The 17,794-nt window shown below is 46.8% G+C and overlaps 1 protein-coding gene across 2 annotated transcripts in view; it reads left to right on the top strand.

Moving 5' to 3' along the window:
• Positions 1-17,794, top strand: part of PLCG2 (phospholipase C gamma 2) — a 146,670-nt gene that overhangs the window by 59,159 nt on the left and 69,717 nt on the right. For both annotated transcript variants that reach the window (XM_037040323.1, XM_037040324.1), the window contains exons 6-9: positions 7,440-7,524; positions 8,943-9,026; positions 13,320-13,363; positions 15,021-15,093. In XM_037040323.1, the coding sequence (XP_036896218.1) occupies positions 7,440-7,524; positions 8,943-9,026; positions 13,320-13,363; positions 15,021-15,093 (286 nt within the window). The remainder of the gene's footprint in view (positions 1-7,439; positions 7,525-8,942; positions 9,027-13,319; positions 13,364-15,020; positions 15,094-17,794) is intronic.

The raw sequence follows: 17,794 nt of genomic DNA, 5'->3' as shown, positions 1-17,794 counted from the left end.
CTATGAATTGGTTTCCTGAAGGAAAACAAAGGAGCAATCACAGCAAAGGAAAGGCTCAAGACTAGAGGAGGCAGGCCCTGCTCGGGCAGTGCACAGCCCGCAGGCGTTTTCCTTGGCCCGAGCACCTGCATTCATGTTCCACCTCTCTAGAGACAAAATGGCAGCAGCTGGCATTTGTTGAGAACTTGCTTTGCCGCAGCCCTGGTGCTGAGCACTTCACATCCTTATGGAAGGCTGATGGAATGAATGCTCTTGGACTGGTGAGCAAGGGATCCTTTAATTCATTTCATGAAGACACTGAGGCCAAGAACAGTTAAGTAACTTGTTTATAGCTCTGGCTGGATAGTTAAGTTGGTTAGAGCATCATCCCAATATGCCAATGTTGTGGGTTCGATCCCCGGTCAGGGCACATACAAGAATCAACCCATGGATGCATAAATGGGTGGAATGGCAAATTGATGTTTCTCTCTCCCTCTCTCCCTTCCTCTCTTTCTCTCAAATCAATGAACACAAAATAAAAAAAATAACTTGTCTACAGCAACTCACCTTGTCAGGGTGGCACCAGAATTTGAGGCTCACCTGTCAGTACTTGATGTTGCCTTTCCTTTTTCTATTTTTTAATTGTGCTCTTGAAGTCTGGGAAAAGGCAAAAACCTTTCCTTCCCCATGCTGACCTAAAAATATTATCTAACTTGTTTTATTGTGGTGAAATATGCATATCATAAAATTTATCATAGACTTCCTCACTGTCGAAGGTCTGGACCAGCGTAGCAAGATCTCTCTGGACCAGCTTAGCAAGATCTCTTCTTAGCAGGACCTGCAGGAGCCCATCTGAGCACGTGTTACCCTCTGTGAGATTGAGTACGTTCGTTCTGTGCAGCCATCACCACCATCTGTCTTCTGAACTCGCTTCGTCTTGTGAAACTGAAACTCCGTCCCCGTTAAACACTCCATCCCCGTTTCCTCCTCCTCCCAGCCTCAGCTGACCTTTATTCCGTGTCTGTCTGTGAATTTGACTTTTCTGGTTACCACATATAAGTGGAATCCTACAGTTTTTATCTTTTTACAGACTGGCTTGTTTCACTCAGCATACTGTCCTCAAGGTTTGTTCATGTTGTAGCACGTGTCAGAATTTCTTCGCTTTGTAATGCTGAATAATATTCCTCTGTATGTACAGACCACATTTCATTTATTTGTTCCTCTGTTGGTGGGCACTTGGATTACTTCCCCTTGCTGAGTTCCTGCTCCAGATTCCTTTGCGTGTTACCCACAGGTGGAATTACTGGATCAAATGACAGACTGCAATACTGTTTCCATAGCAACTGCAACCACTTCACATTCCCACCATCTGTACACAAGGGTTTCATTTTTTCCCCCTGCTTCTTGTCAACTCGTATTACTTTCTTGCTTTCTAATAGTTGCCCCAATGGGTGTGAAGTAGTATCTTGTTTTGGTTTTGATTTGCATTTTCTTAATGTCTAGTGATGTTGAGCATTTTTTCGTGGTCTTTTTACCATTTGTATATCTTCTTTTTTTATTTTTAAAATGATTTTATTTAATTATTTTTAGAGGGGAAGAGAGGGAGAAAGAGAGGGAGAGAAACATCAATGTGTGGTTGCCTCTTGTGTGCCCCACAATGGGGACCTGGCCTGCAACCCAGGCATGTGCCCTGCCTGGGAATCAAACCTGTGACCCTTTGGTTCACAGGCTGCTGCTCAATCCACTGAGTCACACCAGCCTGGGCCCATTCGTATATCTTCTTTGGAGAAGTGTCTATTCAAGTCCTTTGCCCACTGTAAAATTTCACATTATGATTTTGATCCTTATTGAACTTCCCAGCACTGACCCTTGGCTAGGGGACTACACAACCTTTTATTTTTCATTTTTACACTTTCATTTATTGTTTCCTTTGAAAAAAATGCACATGGGTTCTTTTTAAAAAATCAATAGCACAACCAAGTTTATTAGCTAGCACAACCCAGTACCAAATGAAATTTGAGACAACACATTTTTCTCAAAGTTTGGAGAAAGAAGTGAGGATATGTGGTGTGGAGTGCTTTAGGAAACTTTTAAGGATTAAGGAGGAATTTGACCTGGGAATTTAAGTCTGGGCAGGAATTAGGTATCTAGAGAAGAGCGCGCAGTGCTCCTGACGCCTTTCTGGGTGTTTCCGCAGTCTGGTGGTCCTTGTACTCTGCACTGTTTCTCTCAGTCACTGGTTGGTCGTTTAGGGTGTCCTCTAAATTTTCCCAAGTTCCATTGTGTGTCTGCGTTTCTTGTGCCTTCATCTTTTTTTAATTTAAATCATTTTTCATTTTTCAGTTACAGTTGATATATGGTATATATTAGTTTCAGGTGTACACCCCAGTGATTAGACAGTTACAAACACCCCAGTGATTATAGCTTACTAAGAGATCGTCCTGATAAATCTCTGGACATCAGACTAGCTATTACACTATTACTGACTGTATCGCTCGTGCTGTACTTAACACCCCCATGACTGTTCTATAACAAACAATTTGTACTTCTTATTCCCTTCACCTTTTCCACCCATCCCCCCACCTCCCTCCCACTGGCATGTTCTCTGTGTCCGCGAGTCAGTTTCTGTTCTGCTTGGTCATTTATTTTGTTTTTTAGATTCAATTGTTGATAGATACGTGTTTGTTGCCATTTTATTGTTCACATATTTAATCTTTTTTTCCTTCTTCTTAAAGATGACCTTTAAACCTTTCATGTAATACTGGTTTGGTGGTGAGGAACTTGCTTAGATTTTTTTTTTTGGTCTGGGAAGCTCTTTATATGCCCTTTGATTCTAAATGATACCTTTGCTGGGTAGAGTAATCTTGGTTGTAGGTCCTTGCTTTTTATCACATTAAATATTTCTTGCTAGTCTCTTCTGGCCTGCAGAGATTCTGTTGAGAAATCATCTGACAGTCTTATGGGAGACCCCTTATATGAAACTAACTGCTTTTCCCTTGCTGCTTTTAAGATTCTCTCTTAATTTTTAACCTTTTGTATTTTAATTAAGATGTGTCTTGGTGTGGGCCTCTTTGGGTTCATCTTGTTTAAAACTCTCTGTGCTTCCTGGACTTGTATGTCTATTTCCTTCACCAAGTTAGGGAAGTTTTGTGTCATTAACTTTTCAAATAGGTTTTCAATTTCTTGCTCACTCTCTTCTCCTTTCAGCATCCCCAAGATGTGAATATTGGTTTGCGTGAAGTTGTCCAAGAGAGTTTTTACACTACCCTCATTTTTAAAAAATTTTTTGCTTTTCTCAGGGGTGTTTTTTGCTTCCTTATATTACAAATCACTGGTTTTATTCTCAGCATCATCTACTGTACTGTTGATTCCCTGTAAATTATTCTTCATTTCAGTTAGTGTATCCTTTAATTCTGACTGGTTCTTTTTCATGGTTGCCATGTCCTTTTTATGCTGTTTAAGTTCTAAGTTCTCACCATTGTTTTTAAACACTGCATCTAGTAGATTGTTTGTCTCTATTTTGTTTAGTTCTTTTTCTGGAGTTTTGTTTTGTTCTTTCATTTAGGACATTTCTTTGTCTCCTCATTTTGGCAGCCTCCCTGTGTTTGTTTCTATGTATTAGGTAGAGCTGCTACATCTCCCAGGCTTGGTGGAGTGGCCTTGTGCAGTGGGTGTTTGTAGGGTCCACGGGCACAGTCTTCCCAATCACCCAGGCCGGGCACTCCAGGTACACAAGCCTCCCCACTACCCTCCGTCTCCCCAGTGTGGGCTGTGTATACCCTCCTGTTATAGTTGAGCCTTGATAATCTGTTAGTACATCAGTGGGAGAGATTCACCACCAGCCTGATCAACTGAAAAGACTGGATGTGACCACTGACCACCAAGGAGGATGGGCTGTGCAAGGGCCCGCCCCGCAGAGCAGGACGGACGGCAGCAGGGCTGCGGTGCCCCCGAGTCTGCCCACTGAGTGTGTTGCTCGTGGAGATGGGTGGGCGGTGCTTCAACATGGTCTGCAGCTGTATATGGACTTTTTTATGTAACAGATAACAAAAGTCACTCCTTTTCATTATAGAAATTTTTGGAAATGCTGAAAACTAGAAAAAAATTGTATAAATTCATTGTACATTACAATGAATGGTAAGCACTGTTAACTCCAGCTACAATTTTTTTCAGTAGATTTCTTCCATCCTCAACTTTATTTACTTACTTCCTTGTTCACTGTTCTTTATTAAAATATAACTACATGCCTGCTCTTATATCCCATTCTTTAATTAACTTACACATTTTGAAACAATTTTACATTTGGAGAAAAGTATAGAGAATTCTCATATCTCCCTTTGCCCAGTTCTCCCTGATCTTCAGATCCTACATGGTGTATTTGAAGTTCACTTCTTTCCGCACAATGTCCTCCTCCTGGTCTGGGATCCAGCCCAGACCCCCCATTGTACTTACTTGTTCTGTCCCCTTGGCCGGCTCTGGTGTGTGGCACTTGCTCTGTCTTTCCTTGCTTCCGTGACCTTGACAGTTTTTAGGAGTGTGTCTCATGTATTTTGTAGAACATCATCAATTTGTGTCGGTCTGATATTTTTGTCATAATTAGACTGGAGCTATGGGTAGCCTCAGGGGGTGGCTATATAGGAAGACTATCTCAGAGGTGAAGGTCTTTGAACGCATCGTATCACAAGGACTATACTCTCCATGTGGCTTGTCAACAGTGATGTCAACCTTGACCCCCTGGCCAGGGTGGTCTCTTCCATATTTCTCCTTTGTAAGTGAGAAAGCTGCCCCTCTATTCTTTGGAAATAACTCAAGTTTGTCCCTCACTAAAGAAGGGCAGGATTAAACTATTTTTGCCTCATGTCAAACTATAAGAACTTTAACATTTCATTGCAACTTTTCAGGAAAATTATGTCAGTGCCTGCATTATGATTCAGCCAATGGGAATTTGATATTTGGCTTGGAAAGTTGCCTTTTTTGGTCATTTAGTTTGTGTCCAGTTTTTCACGTTCCCATCGCACAGAGTTGTGTTCCAGGTGAAGCTGTGGTGTGACCCCCCATGGGATGCACTTGTGGGGTTGCTGTAGGGTTCTCAGCCTTCATGTCATGAATCCTCGGGCCTGCCTAGGGTGATGTGTTCTGCTTTTTCTTTCTTTCTTTTTTTAAAAAATATTTTATTTACTTATTTTTAGAGAGAGAGGAAGGGAAGGGAAAAGAGTGGGAGAGAAACATCAATGTGTGGTTGCTTCTCATGTGTTCTCCTACTAGGGACCTGGCCTGCAATCCAGACATGTGACTTGACTGGGAATTGAACCAGCAACCCTTTGCTTCACAGACCCATGCTCAATCCACTGAGCTACACCAACCAAGGCTGCTTTTTTAAAAAAGTCTTTCCCTTGTTGCTGCTGCTGCTCAGTGTTGGCCAGGGTGCCTTGAGGTCAGGGATCTGGCTGCTTTGGTTTTAGTAGTGTTTGTTGGATGAATGAAACTCCTCCCTTTTTACCCCTAGACATAACATTGGGCTAACAGGGCGTTCTAGTATCGGAAGCTTTTTTTATGACCTTTCCAGGCCTGGGGAGACTGGGTCAGATGCACGCATGTTGTAACTGTGTAATCTTGGCCAGATTTCCAGAGACCTCCCTTTATGAGCCTTTAGGGTTTAGTTGTCTCTCATGTGGGAATTAGGTTCTAAGGTCAGTGCATAAGGTGACACTCTCTGTGGTCGAGACGCCCCTGAGAAAGCCCCTGCCCTGCCTGCTTTATGAGGGTCACTGCAATTTTACTCCTCAGTGTGCGGCTCACTGAGGGGCCAGAGTCCTACTGAAGGGGCAGCAGCCCCAAGGGCTGGCAGCAGATTGCCAGCTGGGGGCATTTCTTAGAGTGGGGAGTGAAGGAGGGGTGGGTAGGGGAGTAGAGTGGGCTGGCTGTAGCACAGGAGCCCAAAGAGGCTCTTTGGCTCCCACCTTTATCTGAGGGTTCAGGTGCTCACTGTCAGGTGGGACTTTTGGAGCAGGTGAGCCCCAGTGTCGTGGTGCTGAGATACTCACGTCCCTGGAAGCTGAGTTTGTGCCGCTGGCCCCCAGGCAGCTGAACTGGCTTCTAGCTCCCAATCTCTTTATTTCTGGAGATGGGAAGGTTTCCTGGCCCTATCTCTCTCTGGAAGTTCTGGGTTACCAAGGGGACTCTGACCTCTCCCTTGGTTCTGGATTTCTCCATGAGCTCCACTGGGCCACCAGCTTGGCCAGATCCTCCTGTACCTCATCTTGTAGCACCAGCCCTTGCCACTGTTCTCCCTTCCTCCTGCTCTTGCCAGGCTCTTTGTGCACACGCCAGGCTCTGGGTCAGAGAGGGGTCCCAGCCCGCCAGGCTCTTTGATACTCTCAGCATCTCTCTGGGAAGCCCTTGGTGCTGAGCTGGTAGTAGTGGGGGGTAGGGAAGCATCTTGCAGGTAAAGGTCTCCAACGTCAGGGAGGCTGTTTTAGACTAGAGGTAGAAAGCTGGAGGTGGGGACAATCGTCATCTCCAGTGGCACCTGCAGAGTGTAACGAACGTGCTGTTTGCTTCCAGATGGACTGGCAGCGGCCAAGTTGGCAGTGTTGGGAAACCGGATCATCTTCTGCCCACGACCCGGGCAGGCTTCCTTCCTTGGCCATGCACAGCCCCTGACCCGTCTGACATTTGTAGAAGGCAGAGCAGTTTTCTCTGGCCACAGCAATGCCCCCTCTCTGTCGATCTGTGGGACATGGCTCTGTGGCCACAAGGGACTGATCTTGTGCCCCCCTCATGCACCACCCAGATCCACTGGGTACCTGCGCCCCTGCCCCCATCCATGCTGCTCCCCGAGAGGCAGATGACTGTGGTGGTTACAGGCAAACCTGGGGGTGCACACTCGTGAAGATCCCTGTGGTGTGGTCAAATGACTGTATGTTTGGGGCTTTGATTCAGACCCAGGCTCTGCTGCCACCTGGCTCTGACCTTGAGGAGTAACCCCGAAACCCCTCCCCTACATCACGGGTCCCAAACCCTGGCAGTCAGTAATACACACTGTGTAGGGGTCAAATTAGTGCGGAGTTAGGGAACATTATTGCCTGGATGACACCTGGCCCATAGTAGGTGCTCAGCTAAGGCTGGATCCTTCCCATTCCTCCTCTGTGGCAGTAAGTGACCTCTCTTTGGTTTGAACCTTTGTGGCATTTCATGTCTCCAGAGGTTATCTGGTCACCTAATGCCATGTTCTGTCTACATGACCATGTCCTCAGCCATCCCTGAAGGGTAGAGGTCAATTTTGTACATCAGGCTGTCACCGCAACCTTGAACCCAGGTCTCCTGTTCTCACTTACCAGCTGTTGGTGGGGTCTTCTCCTGGAGGGCGGCCACCTGAGGTGACAGCTGATGAGAGTAACCAAACCCTCCACTGTTGAAACCCCTCAAAGCTGATGGAGCTGGGTTCCTCTCTTTTGCAGCATCAGCCTCCGAGAGCTGAAGACCATCTTGCCCCTGGTCAACTTTAAAGTGAGCAGTGCCAAGTTCCTCAAGGATAAGTTTGTGGTAAGTTTCATAGCTCAGCCTGGTGGTTTTGTGAACCCAGGGCTACTGGTTCGTCTCACGTGAAGCCACTGCGTGCCTTTGAGCTCTGGGGAATGGGGCCCAAGAAAGCCCTTCACCTCCGGCTTCATCTTCTTAGTCCAAACAGGGGAATTGTGTGAAGACCTTAGGACCATGGTCTCAGTTGCAGCAGAGGACTAAGTGGTCTCCATGGTCATCCACGGAGACCATGTCTATGGAGCTGCTTGGCTTGGAACGCTTTCACCATCCTGACTTTTCCTTTCTTTCCCCCTCCTGCAGCCTGTTTTCCTTCTTGTAACATGAACAAATGTGTTTGTTTTGGAATGTATTCTGAAGGATTCCTCATGGAGGTTTGCCAGGGATGTGGCATTTTGCAAGCAAGTCCTGATAGTGTAGTTGTCAGAGTTGGCTCTTCTCCTCACTTCCTACCATCAGTCCTCCTGCCCACTTCTCTCCGACCCACCCTTCCTCCCACCCACCCCTCCAAACACCCACCTGTCTTCCCACCCACCTCTCCTCTACCCAACCCCTTCTTTCATCCACTCATTCTTCCATCCACCCCTCTGCCCACATCCCCTCCTTCCACCCATCACTTAATTTATGTTCTTGTGTGATTAAGCGGTTGGTAGATCTGGGGCAGGTAAAGTCCCTCCAGGAGTGAGAGGACAGAGTAGGTCAAGTGGTGCTTTTCCGAATGACATGGAGGCTACGTAGAGAGAGAGCCCCAGAGAGATTCCTGCTCTTGTCGCAGAGCCTAGCAACACTGCATCCCAGTGCCCCCAGGTGGAGGATGCACCGCAGGTCAGTGGCAGCCCCAGTCCCAGGATTCCTCAGCTGCAGAAGCTCGTTCATTGTCGTACCAGCGAGCTCCTGGAAGATTTAACCCACTTCGTGGTTTATCAGGCCATTTTTCGACTTACCCTCACCCATCTACTTCAAAAGGCAAAAACAGAGGAGGGTGGGGATTGAAAGAAGAGAAGAGAGATGGGAGAAGCATTCGCCACGGATTACCTCTTAATTGGAGTTTTTTCTTTATCGAGCCTTTACTGAGCAGGTATCCCTTGACGTCACCTAGTTTGCTTTCAGGGGAGTGTGAGGAGGTTAGTGGTGGTCCTGCTGTCTCACAGATTCACAGTTCTCAGTACGGCTCTTGGAATTCTGCTTGAGACTCTTCCTTTTTGTGGGGGGGACCAAAGGAAGGGCTTTTACCTGGCGGGGTCCCTGTTGGGGATGTTCTGCAGGCAGGTAAACCAGGAAGCTTGTGGACGGTTTGGGGTCAGAGGAATGCCGGTTCGATTTCAGCCAGGGTTGTAGAAGAGGCGTTCTGTTTCAGTAAAAGGGAGGAGGCGTTCTTGTGGTGGACACCAGAATTGTGTGGTCACTTTTTTTTACTTTTACAGGAAATAGGCGCGCACAAAGATGAACTCAGCTTTGAACAGTTCCATCTCTTCTATAAAAAACTTATGTTTGAACAGCAGAAATCGGTAAGATGGTTCTCGAGCAAACGATCGAATGATGTTTCTGTGTCCCCTGTGCTTCAAAGTCCATCATGTCCCTACCGTGATGGAAACCAGAGAAGGCTCCTTTCTAGTCACAGAAACGTAGAGTGAGAATGACCGCGATGTACCAGGTTCAGCTGGTAGGTTGCAAACGTTTTTCAGTGAGAGAGTGGGGAAAAACGTGGGCGCTGGGCTCACTTATCTGCTTGGTGGCAATGTGAATGGCTGTGAGGCTGATCGGAATTTAATCTGGGTCTCCTAAAGTAAAACATTTCAACTACTTCTGTACAGTCTCATTCTGGGAGGAAGTTTATCAACAGTAGCCATCTCTGGGTGAAGGGATTATATGTGTGTATGCCTTCTTTTTATACTTCTGTTCATTTTTATGGGATTATATTTTTAAGACAATATGCTATTTTAGAACTAAGTGAAATTTAAATTTAAATTTAAAATTTAAAAATTTAAATTTTAAGATAATATGCTATTTTAAGTTTAAAATACATTTTGGCCTGGCAGTGGCATTCTGGGGACTCTGTTTTAAAGGAATGAAAGCACTGGGACCTAAGAGTGTGCCACCAGCTTGTTTATTGCAGTGTTACTATGCAGGCAAAGTCCCTGGGCTCTGTCGCGGTGCCGCTCAGTGGAGGAGTGGCTGAGGGGTTAGGGTCTAGCTGCGCTCCGGACATCCTGCAGCTGATGGGAAACTCTGAGTTGCTCGTGTTTCTGTCGATGCAGAAGGATGCCCTGGACATTTTGTAGGAAAGCCAGCAGCAGATTCACACGAGGAGCCAGGTCCAATGTTTTTATAAAAACGAAACAGACTGCAGTAAACCTCCTCACTTATGTATCATCTGTGTGTGTTTTTCTGAAGAGGGAGAAAGTATGGAAGAATATATACCTCACATTTAATACTGATTTTGTGTGTACCCTGGAGGAGTTTGGGAAGATGGGCAGGAGAGATAGTTACATTTTTCTTTGCACACCCCAGTTTTCTTTCACTTGGCCCAAGTTGGTCCTTTATTTTTGCAATAAAAAAGTCCCATAAAGCATAAAGCTTAAAAAGTGGGGTATTTGGTGTGCTGAGTGGAGTGGAGTGCCTGCCGGGTGGCCGGGTGGCATGCACGCCCCAAACGGGAGCTGCTGCTGTGACTGGTGGCAAAGGGCTTTGTTGGTGGCAAATGTGGGCCCAAAGCAGAGCTAGAGGGAGCAGAGAGTAGGTGGGACTTGGAGTCAGCTGTGTGCTCTTGGGCCAGCTGCTGACTCCTCCCAGCCTCAGTGTTCTCATCCCGGTAGTGGGGCCGTGATCCCTGCCCCACTGGGCTCTGGGGAGGCCTGAATGAGGGATAGATTGGTGGTTGAGAGTGCAGGCATTTTTAAGTCTGAGTGTGAAAGCACTGGAAGACAGTTATAATTGCCTTCTACATGCAGGTGGGCAGACTGGCCACGGGGGAGGCGTCTTGATAGGTGACCAATGACCATGGGATTTTGGATGTCTCCAAGGTAGAGAAATGGGGGAAGCAGTTCCTGTCTGCCTAGAGTGGGCAGAAATAGGTTATTTTATAGAGTAAAAATTCCACTGCAGCGTATTCACTTTTTCACGTATTTAATAATTAGTTCTTGTTTGCCAAATACAGTAGAAAGAGTGTAGGCATTGGGAGTTGGAAGATCGGGATTCCAGCCCCAACTTGACCTCCAACGACCAAGGGATTTGGGGAGAGCTACCTTTTTCTTCTCACTCAGCCTCCTCCATAAAAATCAGGTTATTAATTACAAAGCTTTCAAAACTTTATACTCCCCTCCCCTTTTAGAACATGAGATCTTAGTAAAAATAAATCTACTGCGCAGAAACTGATCAGAACCCTTTTTTAGGTTAAAATATGTAGCTTTTATTTATAGTCAGCCCGTGGGGACGATGAAGTGTTTCGATGGCAGCGTACCTGTGAAATCCAGAATAGTGACAATTGCTGTCTGAGCCAATGACCAGGATTGACAAAAGCTCGATTCTCTCATGATAAGTGGTTACAAGTAACAGTTTTTATAATCAGTTGCCTTGAAATTTCAGGGTGCTGTCTCATCCAACAGATGGCAGGCAAAGCTTGAGAGTGAGGTTTGCAAAAAAGCGATTTCACTTGCCAGCCTAGGTTAGCCCATTGATAATCTCCACTGTGATAAAAGTTCACGTGACATGCATGTCCGCCTGCACTTTTCAGCGTGGTTCTTTTTAAGGCAAATGTGTGTGCGTGTGAGAGGGAGACCAGAGAGAAAGAAATTTGAGTCGGAATCCTGCAGACTCTCCTGGGTTGGGGGGAGGGGGCAGTGCCTTGATTGCCCAGTTTTGGGGAAGAGACATCTGTGCCTGAGGTTGTCCTTAATGACCAGAACGCCACACTCAGCCTGTGTTCGGTTGTACTTGGCCTAATGGTTGAAAAAATTTTTTTTAATGAATTGCCTACATTTAAAAGCTGGAAATTTTCTATTAAGATCCAGATTTTTTTTAGCTTCTTGTGGAAGAAAAATTGAGATCCGCCTATGTGTGGGTCCTGCATTGCTCGGGTGACATCTGAGTGAAAGGAAGCAGCGTTCCCTGGTGTGCCCCAGCCTCCACTCACACTAGCTTTCTGTGAATTCAGGTTGCCTACCCAGCCCTATAGACTTTGGGGGTTGGCATCCTCTGATCTCCACCCTTGGGCAGTGCAACTGTCCGGTTTGGCCACTGCACGTATAATATTAATTCAGTGACTTGGAGTCTGCATAACAAAGCCCCAAGCTATGCAGATAGTTACTGGCTGGCTTGAGAAACAGCACTGCTCTTGTGGTGGGTAAACGCCCCTCCTCCCCTCACTGTTAGCATGAATTTACTTCCTGAGCTCTCCCTGAGAGCAGTGCGCAGAGAAAAGTGTTAGTCATGTGTTCTTAGGGGCTCAGCTGGGCTTCTTGGCCTCCTCGGGGAGACAGGGCTGTTTATGGTGATTGACGACCCCTAGACCTAAATCCAGGGAGTGGGTTCCGACTCATCAATAGCTGTAGGTTTTCAACCTGAGGTCGTCAGTTCCTCTTTGTGTCTAATCATCTGCTTATGCTGCTGCTTTCAAGCTTCAGAGCTTCTAAAAGTTAGGCAGCAGCAGGAAGATAAGAAATGTAATTCCCTGTGTGTCCCCCTGGTGAGGGGACACACCTTTCCCCAAGCGGCAATAACAATATTATGTACGCAGATCATAGCTAATGTTTTCTAAGTGTGAACTGTATGCTGGGTGCTGGGCTAAGTGTTTTGCATACATTCAGTATTTAATAGAGGTACTTTTAGTACCCTTGTTCTACAGGCGAGCAAACAGGCTCCTTCCTGGAGGTCATGCCCTAGTAAGCTGCAGCTAGGGTTCATGTTCTTTTTTGCCCACCTTCAGTGGATTTTATTTTTTTTAAGTTTTATTTTAAGAAAAATTGAAATACATGCAGGCAGAGGTAGTAGCATCACAAACCCTCACGTAGCCCTCAGCCAGCTTCAGCAATGATCAGTCAACTAATGGCCATCTTATTTCATCCACGCCTCTTCTCGTAGAAATCTTCCTTTAAATACTTTAATTTAATACTCTGAAATGTTAAGGATTTGAAATGTAGCAGTGAGGGTGCAGAGAGTTCGTGTGTTTGCTGGTGCGGGTGCCGGTTGGCACAACTGCTTTGAGAGCCAGTCGATGGAATCTACTGAAGTTCATGTGCACACCTCATGTCTAGGTGGCTTTCCAGCTAGGAACACACGCAATGGAAATGCCGGCACAAGTGCATAAAGATGTAACGAGGTCCTTCTTTATAATACTGGATAGAACCGAAAATCGGTGATGGCCATGTTACAGAATACAGTGTGGGTTTTTAGGAGGCAGGACCATTTGGGGTTGTAGAATATATTAAGCTTGAAACAATAGCAACAAGTTGGGAGACATGATGTAATATAATAAGATAAATTAGACTAATATTCATAAATAAACCTAGAAGGAAACCTACTAAATTATTAAAAGTGATAGAGCCTCAAGAATAAGATTACGAAAGAGATAAGGAAAACTTCTGCCTTTTGCTTTTTAAGTTTTGGTTATATTTGAATACTTATAAGTCACACAAATTACAAGGATAATTTGAGAGAAAAAAGGTCTGTTCATCTGCATTAATAAGTCACACAAATTATACTGTTAATTTTTTAACCCCCAGAATCTGTTCTTTTGCATGAAGTGGCTTGACTTGTCTATGCTCTTTTTATTTTGTGTGTTTTCCTTCTCTTTTCTATTTCAGATTCTTGACGAATTCAAAAAAGACTCCTCCGTGTTCATTTTGGGGTGAGGCCCCTCTCCTGGGTTATTGTTGTCCAGGGCGGGCTTGCTGGGTGTGGTCCGCAGTGCGGCTGGCCGGCTGCGGCAGGGTCATCTCTGTGGACAGGCATGGGCGGGGGTGGGGTGGGCGGGGATCCTCCTATCCAGGGACTGGCCACCCCGCCCCTGTGGCGTGGACGAGCATGAACAGTGGCAGCAGAACTGGTGGAGTTTGGGAGGGTGGCCCAGAAGGTTCTGTAGAGAAGCCTTCATGCCTCAGGGCCTGCTTTCCTGGAGTGTGCTTCCTAGAACATGACTGGTGAATAGGGTTTTACACAAATTAAAGCAGTGTTAGTGGCCAGGTGAATTTGGGAAATCGCTGGTGGAGCAGGTTTAACTGAATTAAAGTGAGTCGAAGCATATAAAGTGCTTCACATGGCGTGCGTCAAGGACCCTGTACGGAAATAATGATGTTATCAGAGAGTAAGCACTGCAGGACTTATCAGGGCCTTCACTGTGCTGCCAGTTCCCCAAGTAGCGGGCTGGTGTTGTGTCTGTGTTTCCCAGGCCTGTCTGCCCAGGAGGAAGGTTTTCCATGGAGCTAACAGTGCCTCAAACATGATTTGCAGTGCGGTGACCTGGGCCAGCTTTCTGGGACCAGCCCTCACTGATGCAGACACTTGGCAGTTATTCCTGTTACCACTTTCTAGACAAGATACCTCAACACTTCAGGGTGTATGAAAAAACTGAATCTGGTGTTTGTGTAGTATTGTAATGAAAAAGATTAGTGTATTAATGAAAAGATATGAAGCAAACTTAGGGGGCTGTTTAGCAAAGAAGGTTAGAAATACACTAGTGATTAAAGACAATAGACTTTTGGACCATGAGTGTTTAGCAAAGAAAGTTTAAAGTATGTTTTATCTCCTATATTTTAAAAAAACCTTACCCTACCCTGCTTGCAAGTGCTCAGGGACAAGTTCAAGTTTTCCTGGACAGCTTTGTTCTGCAGAGCATACTTTCTGTAGAGGCCAAGGTTGCCTGTGCCCATCCAGTGAGGTTCCCGGGTTTTTTGACGGCTGTGAATGAACATCCTCTCCCCAAGCCCATTTGTCAGCAAGCTTCCAGTCAAGGTGGAGCCTCCTGTTATTCAGGGTGAAGTGTTCCCTCATGTCAAATGGAAAATTCTCCCAACAGCAGGCCTCTGCTGGCCCTATGGCCAAGGCTTGCATGGTCCAGCTGATTGTCCCATCCACCCAGAGTCTGGGAAGGGCTTCATCTGGCCCCCACTCTGCTTCAGAACAAACTCTGGATGGTGGCTTCTGAGGGGACACTTTGATGTGGCCCCAGTCACTTCTCCAGCTCCCCTAGAGTGCCATCCACACCAGCCCACCCAAGCATCCACGTCACACACGCAAGTCCATGCCCTCCCTCCTGCTTCTCCGGCACGGGAGCCACCTAAGAGCAGCTGAACTGGGCTGCCTTCTGGGGTTCCATGTCCTCTTGGAATTGTTGTAGGTTAGGAAGGTCATGTAGGTCACCCTTGTCTTCCCATTGCCAAGCCTGTGCCTGGCACTGAGGAGGGTCCTGCAGGGTGTCCAGGTGGCAGGTTGCCTGCTGGCAGGAATGGCCTCTTGACTATTGAGGTGTGTGCCTTTCTGAACACCCCCTCTTTCCCCGAGGGCAGGAACACTGACCGGCCGGACGCCTCCGCTGTTCACCTGCACGACTTCCAGCGGTTTCTCTTACATGAGCAGCAGGTGAGAGAACACAAGGGTGGGGGTGGGGGAGCTACCTGTGTGGTTTCTTACCACTTTACCACCTGCCTTCGCCTGGCTGCCTGTAACCATGAAACTGTTGTAGTCTCCCTGACCAATGCCACTTTGCTGTCACCGACTCTGGAATGAGAATAGCCTCAGGGTTGCTCCTTCTCAAGGCACAAACTGAGGAAGGGCGAGGGTGAGAGTTCTCCAAGGCAGACAGGCAGGGCAACAGCCTACAGGCAGGGGTGTCCTCACCTGGCTGGCTTCTGCTGCTTCTCCTGGCTCAGCTTAGGTGTCACTTCCTCAGGAAGCCAACTCTGGCCAATGGAGGATGTGACTAAGGCAGTGAGCCTGCCCGGTCCTTGGGGGGTATGGTAGCATAGCTGTCCTTCAACAGGTGACATGTGAGAGGCCTCTGGGAGTGCTTACATACGGGCTGCACGCTGGTGGCGGAGTCCAAGTCTGGTGCTGGGCAGCAGCTTTCCACTGGGTGGTTCTGCCACCCAGGGCATATCTGGAGACAGTTTTGGTTACCACATCTCGGGGTGCTAATGGCGTGTAGTAGGTACAGACCAGAGAGGCTGCTCACTCAGCATCCTAAAATGCACAGGTCAAGCCTCCCACAGCAAGGAATTATTCTGCTCCAAGTGTTAATACTACCCAGTTGAAAAACTTAAGACTGAGATCCTCTTACTAGCTATGTGACCTTGGGCAGGTAGTTTGACCTTCCTGTGCCCTAGTTTTCTCTTTAAATGGGGATGAGAGCCCCACCTCTCAGGACCGTGGGGGTCCGAACGTTGTATCGAGCTTTGTGTGTGTGTATGTGCATCTATATACACAGTTACATGTCTGTTTCAGTGTTGTATTTATACCACTGAAGTTTCATTTACATTGTCTCTTTATCTAGTTTCTTGTTTTTTAATAGACTTTTTAAAGCGCAGTTTTAGGTTCATAACAATATTCAGTTAATTTGTATTTTAAAAATCTTTGCATTTCAGAATGTTTTAAACATGCCCAGAAGTAGCCAGGCTGGCATTGAACCACCATATACCCATCACTCCAATTTAAAAATTATGAGCATTTGCCAATTTTAGTACATCTGTCCTGCATCTCACACTGCTGGGTCTCCCTTCCCTTTCCCCCTTCTCTGTTTCTTTGCTGGGAAGTTCTAAAGTAAACTGTAATGTATCATGAAGTCATGTATCATCTCACTTGTTAAAAGTCAGCATGCCTCTCTTACGACATGGACTTCTTTTTCTTTAAAAAAAAAAAGTGTGCCACTCCTATTATACCTTGCACAGTGAACACTAATTTCTTCATGTCATCCAATGCACAGCCCATGTTCAGTTCCTTTGGTTGTAGAGAAAGTAATGAACAGACACACAGCACGCACTCTGCGCAGGTCAGCCGCACGGAGGCCCCGCGGTGGTGCTAGCTGCCGGAACACGGTGAATGGTGACCGAGGAGATGAGGTGTCATGCTTTCTCCATGTGGGGGCTGAATGTGACTGATCAAGAGAAGGATTTTTTTTGCTCAGCCTGAGCTACCACGACGGGGAAGTAAAATGAGCGGGGATAAATCAGTTCTCTTTGGCACAATTATACGCTCAGTACTGCACTGCCAATACAGTGAAGCAGAGAGAGAGAGGCGTGTGGTTTTTTCTTTTCGCCATACTCTTCCTTGCACTGAATTGCTCACTTCAGTAGGGAGCTATTGAAATGTTAAACCAAGGGGAAAAAGTTCATGGCCAAAGCTTTTCTGAAAGACAGGGTTTGTTCAAACGCTGGTCAGGAAAGGACCAGGTCCTGGGACATCCAGTCCGCACCACCAGCAGCGGGGCTGGTGGGGACAAACGTCCACGGTCCGGAGCTGATGAGCTGTTCTGTGGAAACAGCGTGGGGAAGAAGGATCGAAGTTGCTCTGAAAGAATTTCCACTGGCTACAGTTAAGGGGGTGGGAGAAGGTGAAGAGGGCTTGTTCTGGGGTAGGGGCCGGGTCCGAAAGGAAGAGGTGTGTGCGCCTTCGGGTTGGTGGTGGGCAGCAGCCCAGGACGTTCATCTGTAAGCAAGAAGCAGAGGTGCCTGGTGGTCAGTGGCACCTGGTGGTGAGTGGCACCTGGCTGTCCTCTTTAGATAATTGTGGAAATAGCCACCTGGACGTTAATTAAGTTCGAGGTTCCAACATACACTCAGGATGCAAGCAGTCTTTCGTTGGTTTTGCCCTGCAGTTAACCGATTAACCTCTCTTGTCCCTTCCTTGTGTTAACTCTAGTCTGGGGTAATTTAATTTAGGACATCTCAGAATTGTCTTCTTGTCAGCAGTTACATGGCTAACCTGCTGGGGACAAGGAGCCTTATATCCCAGAATCCACCAGCTGGTGCTGCTTAATTTTATCACAGGGGAGAGTGACAGGCTCCCTCCACTGCCCTGGCCCCTTCACTGGATTGACCTCAGAGATCAGGGACATGGACCAGGAGCAAATTGCAGGAGCTCTTCACATGTGAGACAGCCCATGAGCATCTGTGTGACAGCCTGGCTGACTCTTAAGGTCCCATGTGCCCAGTGCTCTGTGAGGTGACGGCATGAATGGAGCCAGCCGCCAGCCATCTAGGACATTTGATTGGTGTGATGGGCGCTCATATGTGGGGTAATCACTGTAGCACTTGGTGTGCCAATTGGTACAACTTTTCCTAGAAAG

Source organism: Sturnira hondurensis, unplaced genomic scaffold (assembly GCF_014824575.4).
Source record: "Sturnira hondurensis isolate 20B ecotype Veracruz unplaced genomic scaffold, ASM1482457v3 Scaffold0002597, whole genome shotgun sequence".
NCBI lineage: Eukaryota > Metazoa > Chordata > Mammalia > Chiroptera > Phyllostomidae > Sturnira > Sturnira hondurensis.
The sequence above is the reverse complement of the archived record's forward strand: the minus strand, read 5'-3'. Positions and strand labels throughout refer to the sequence as shown.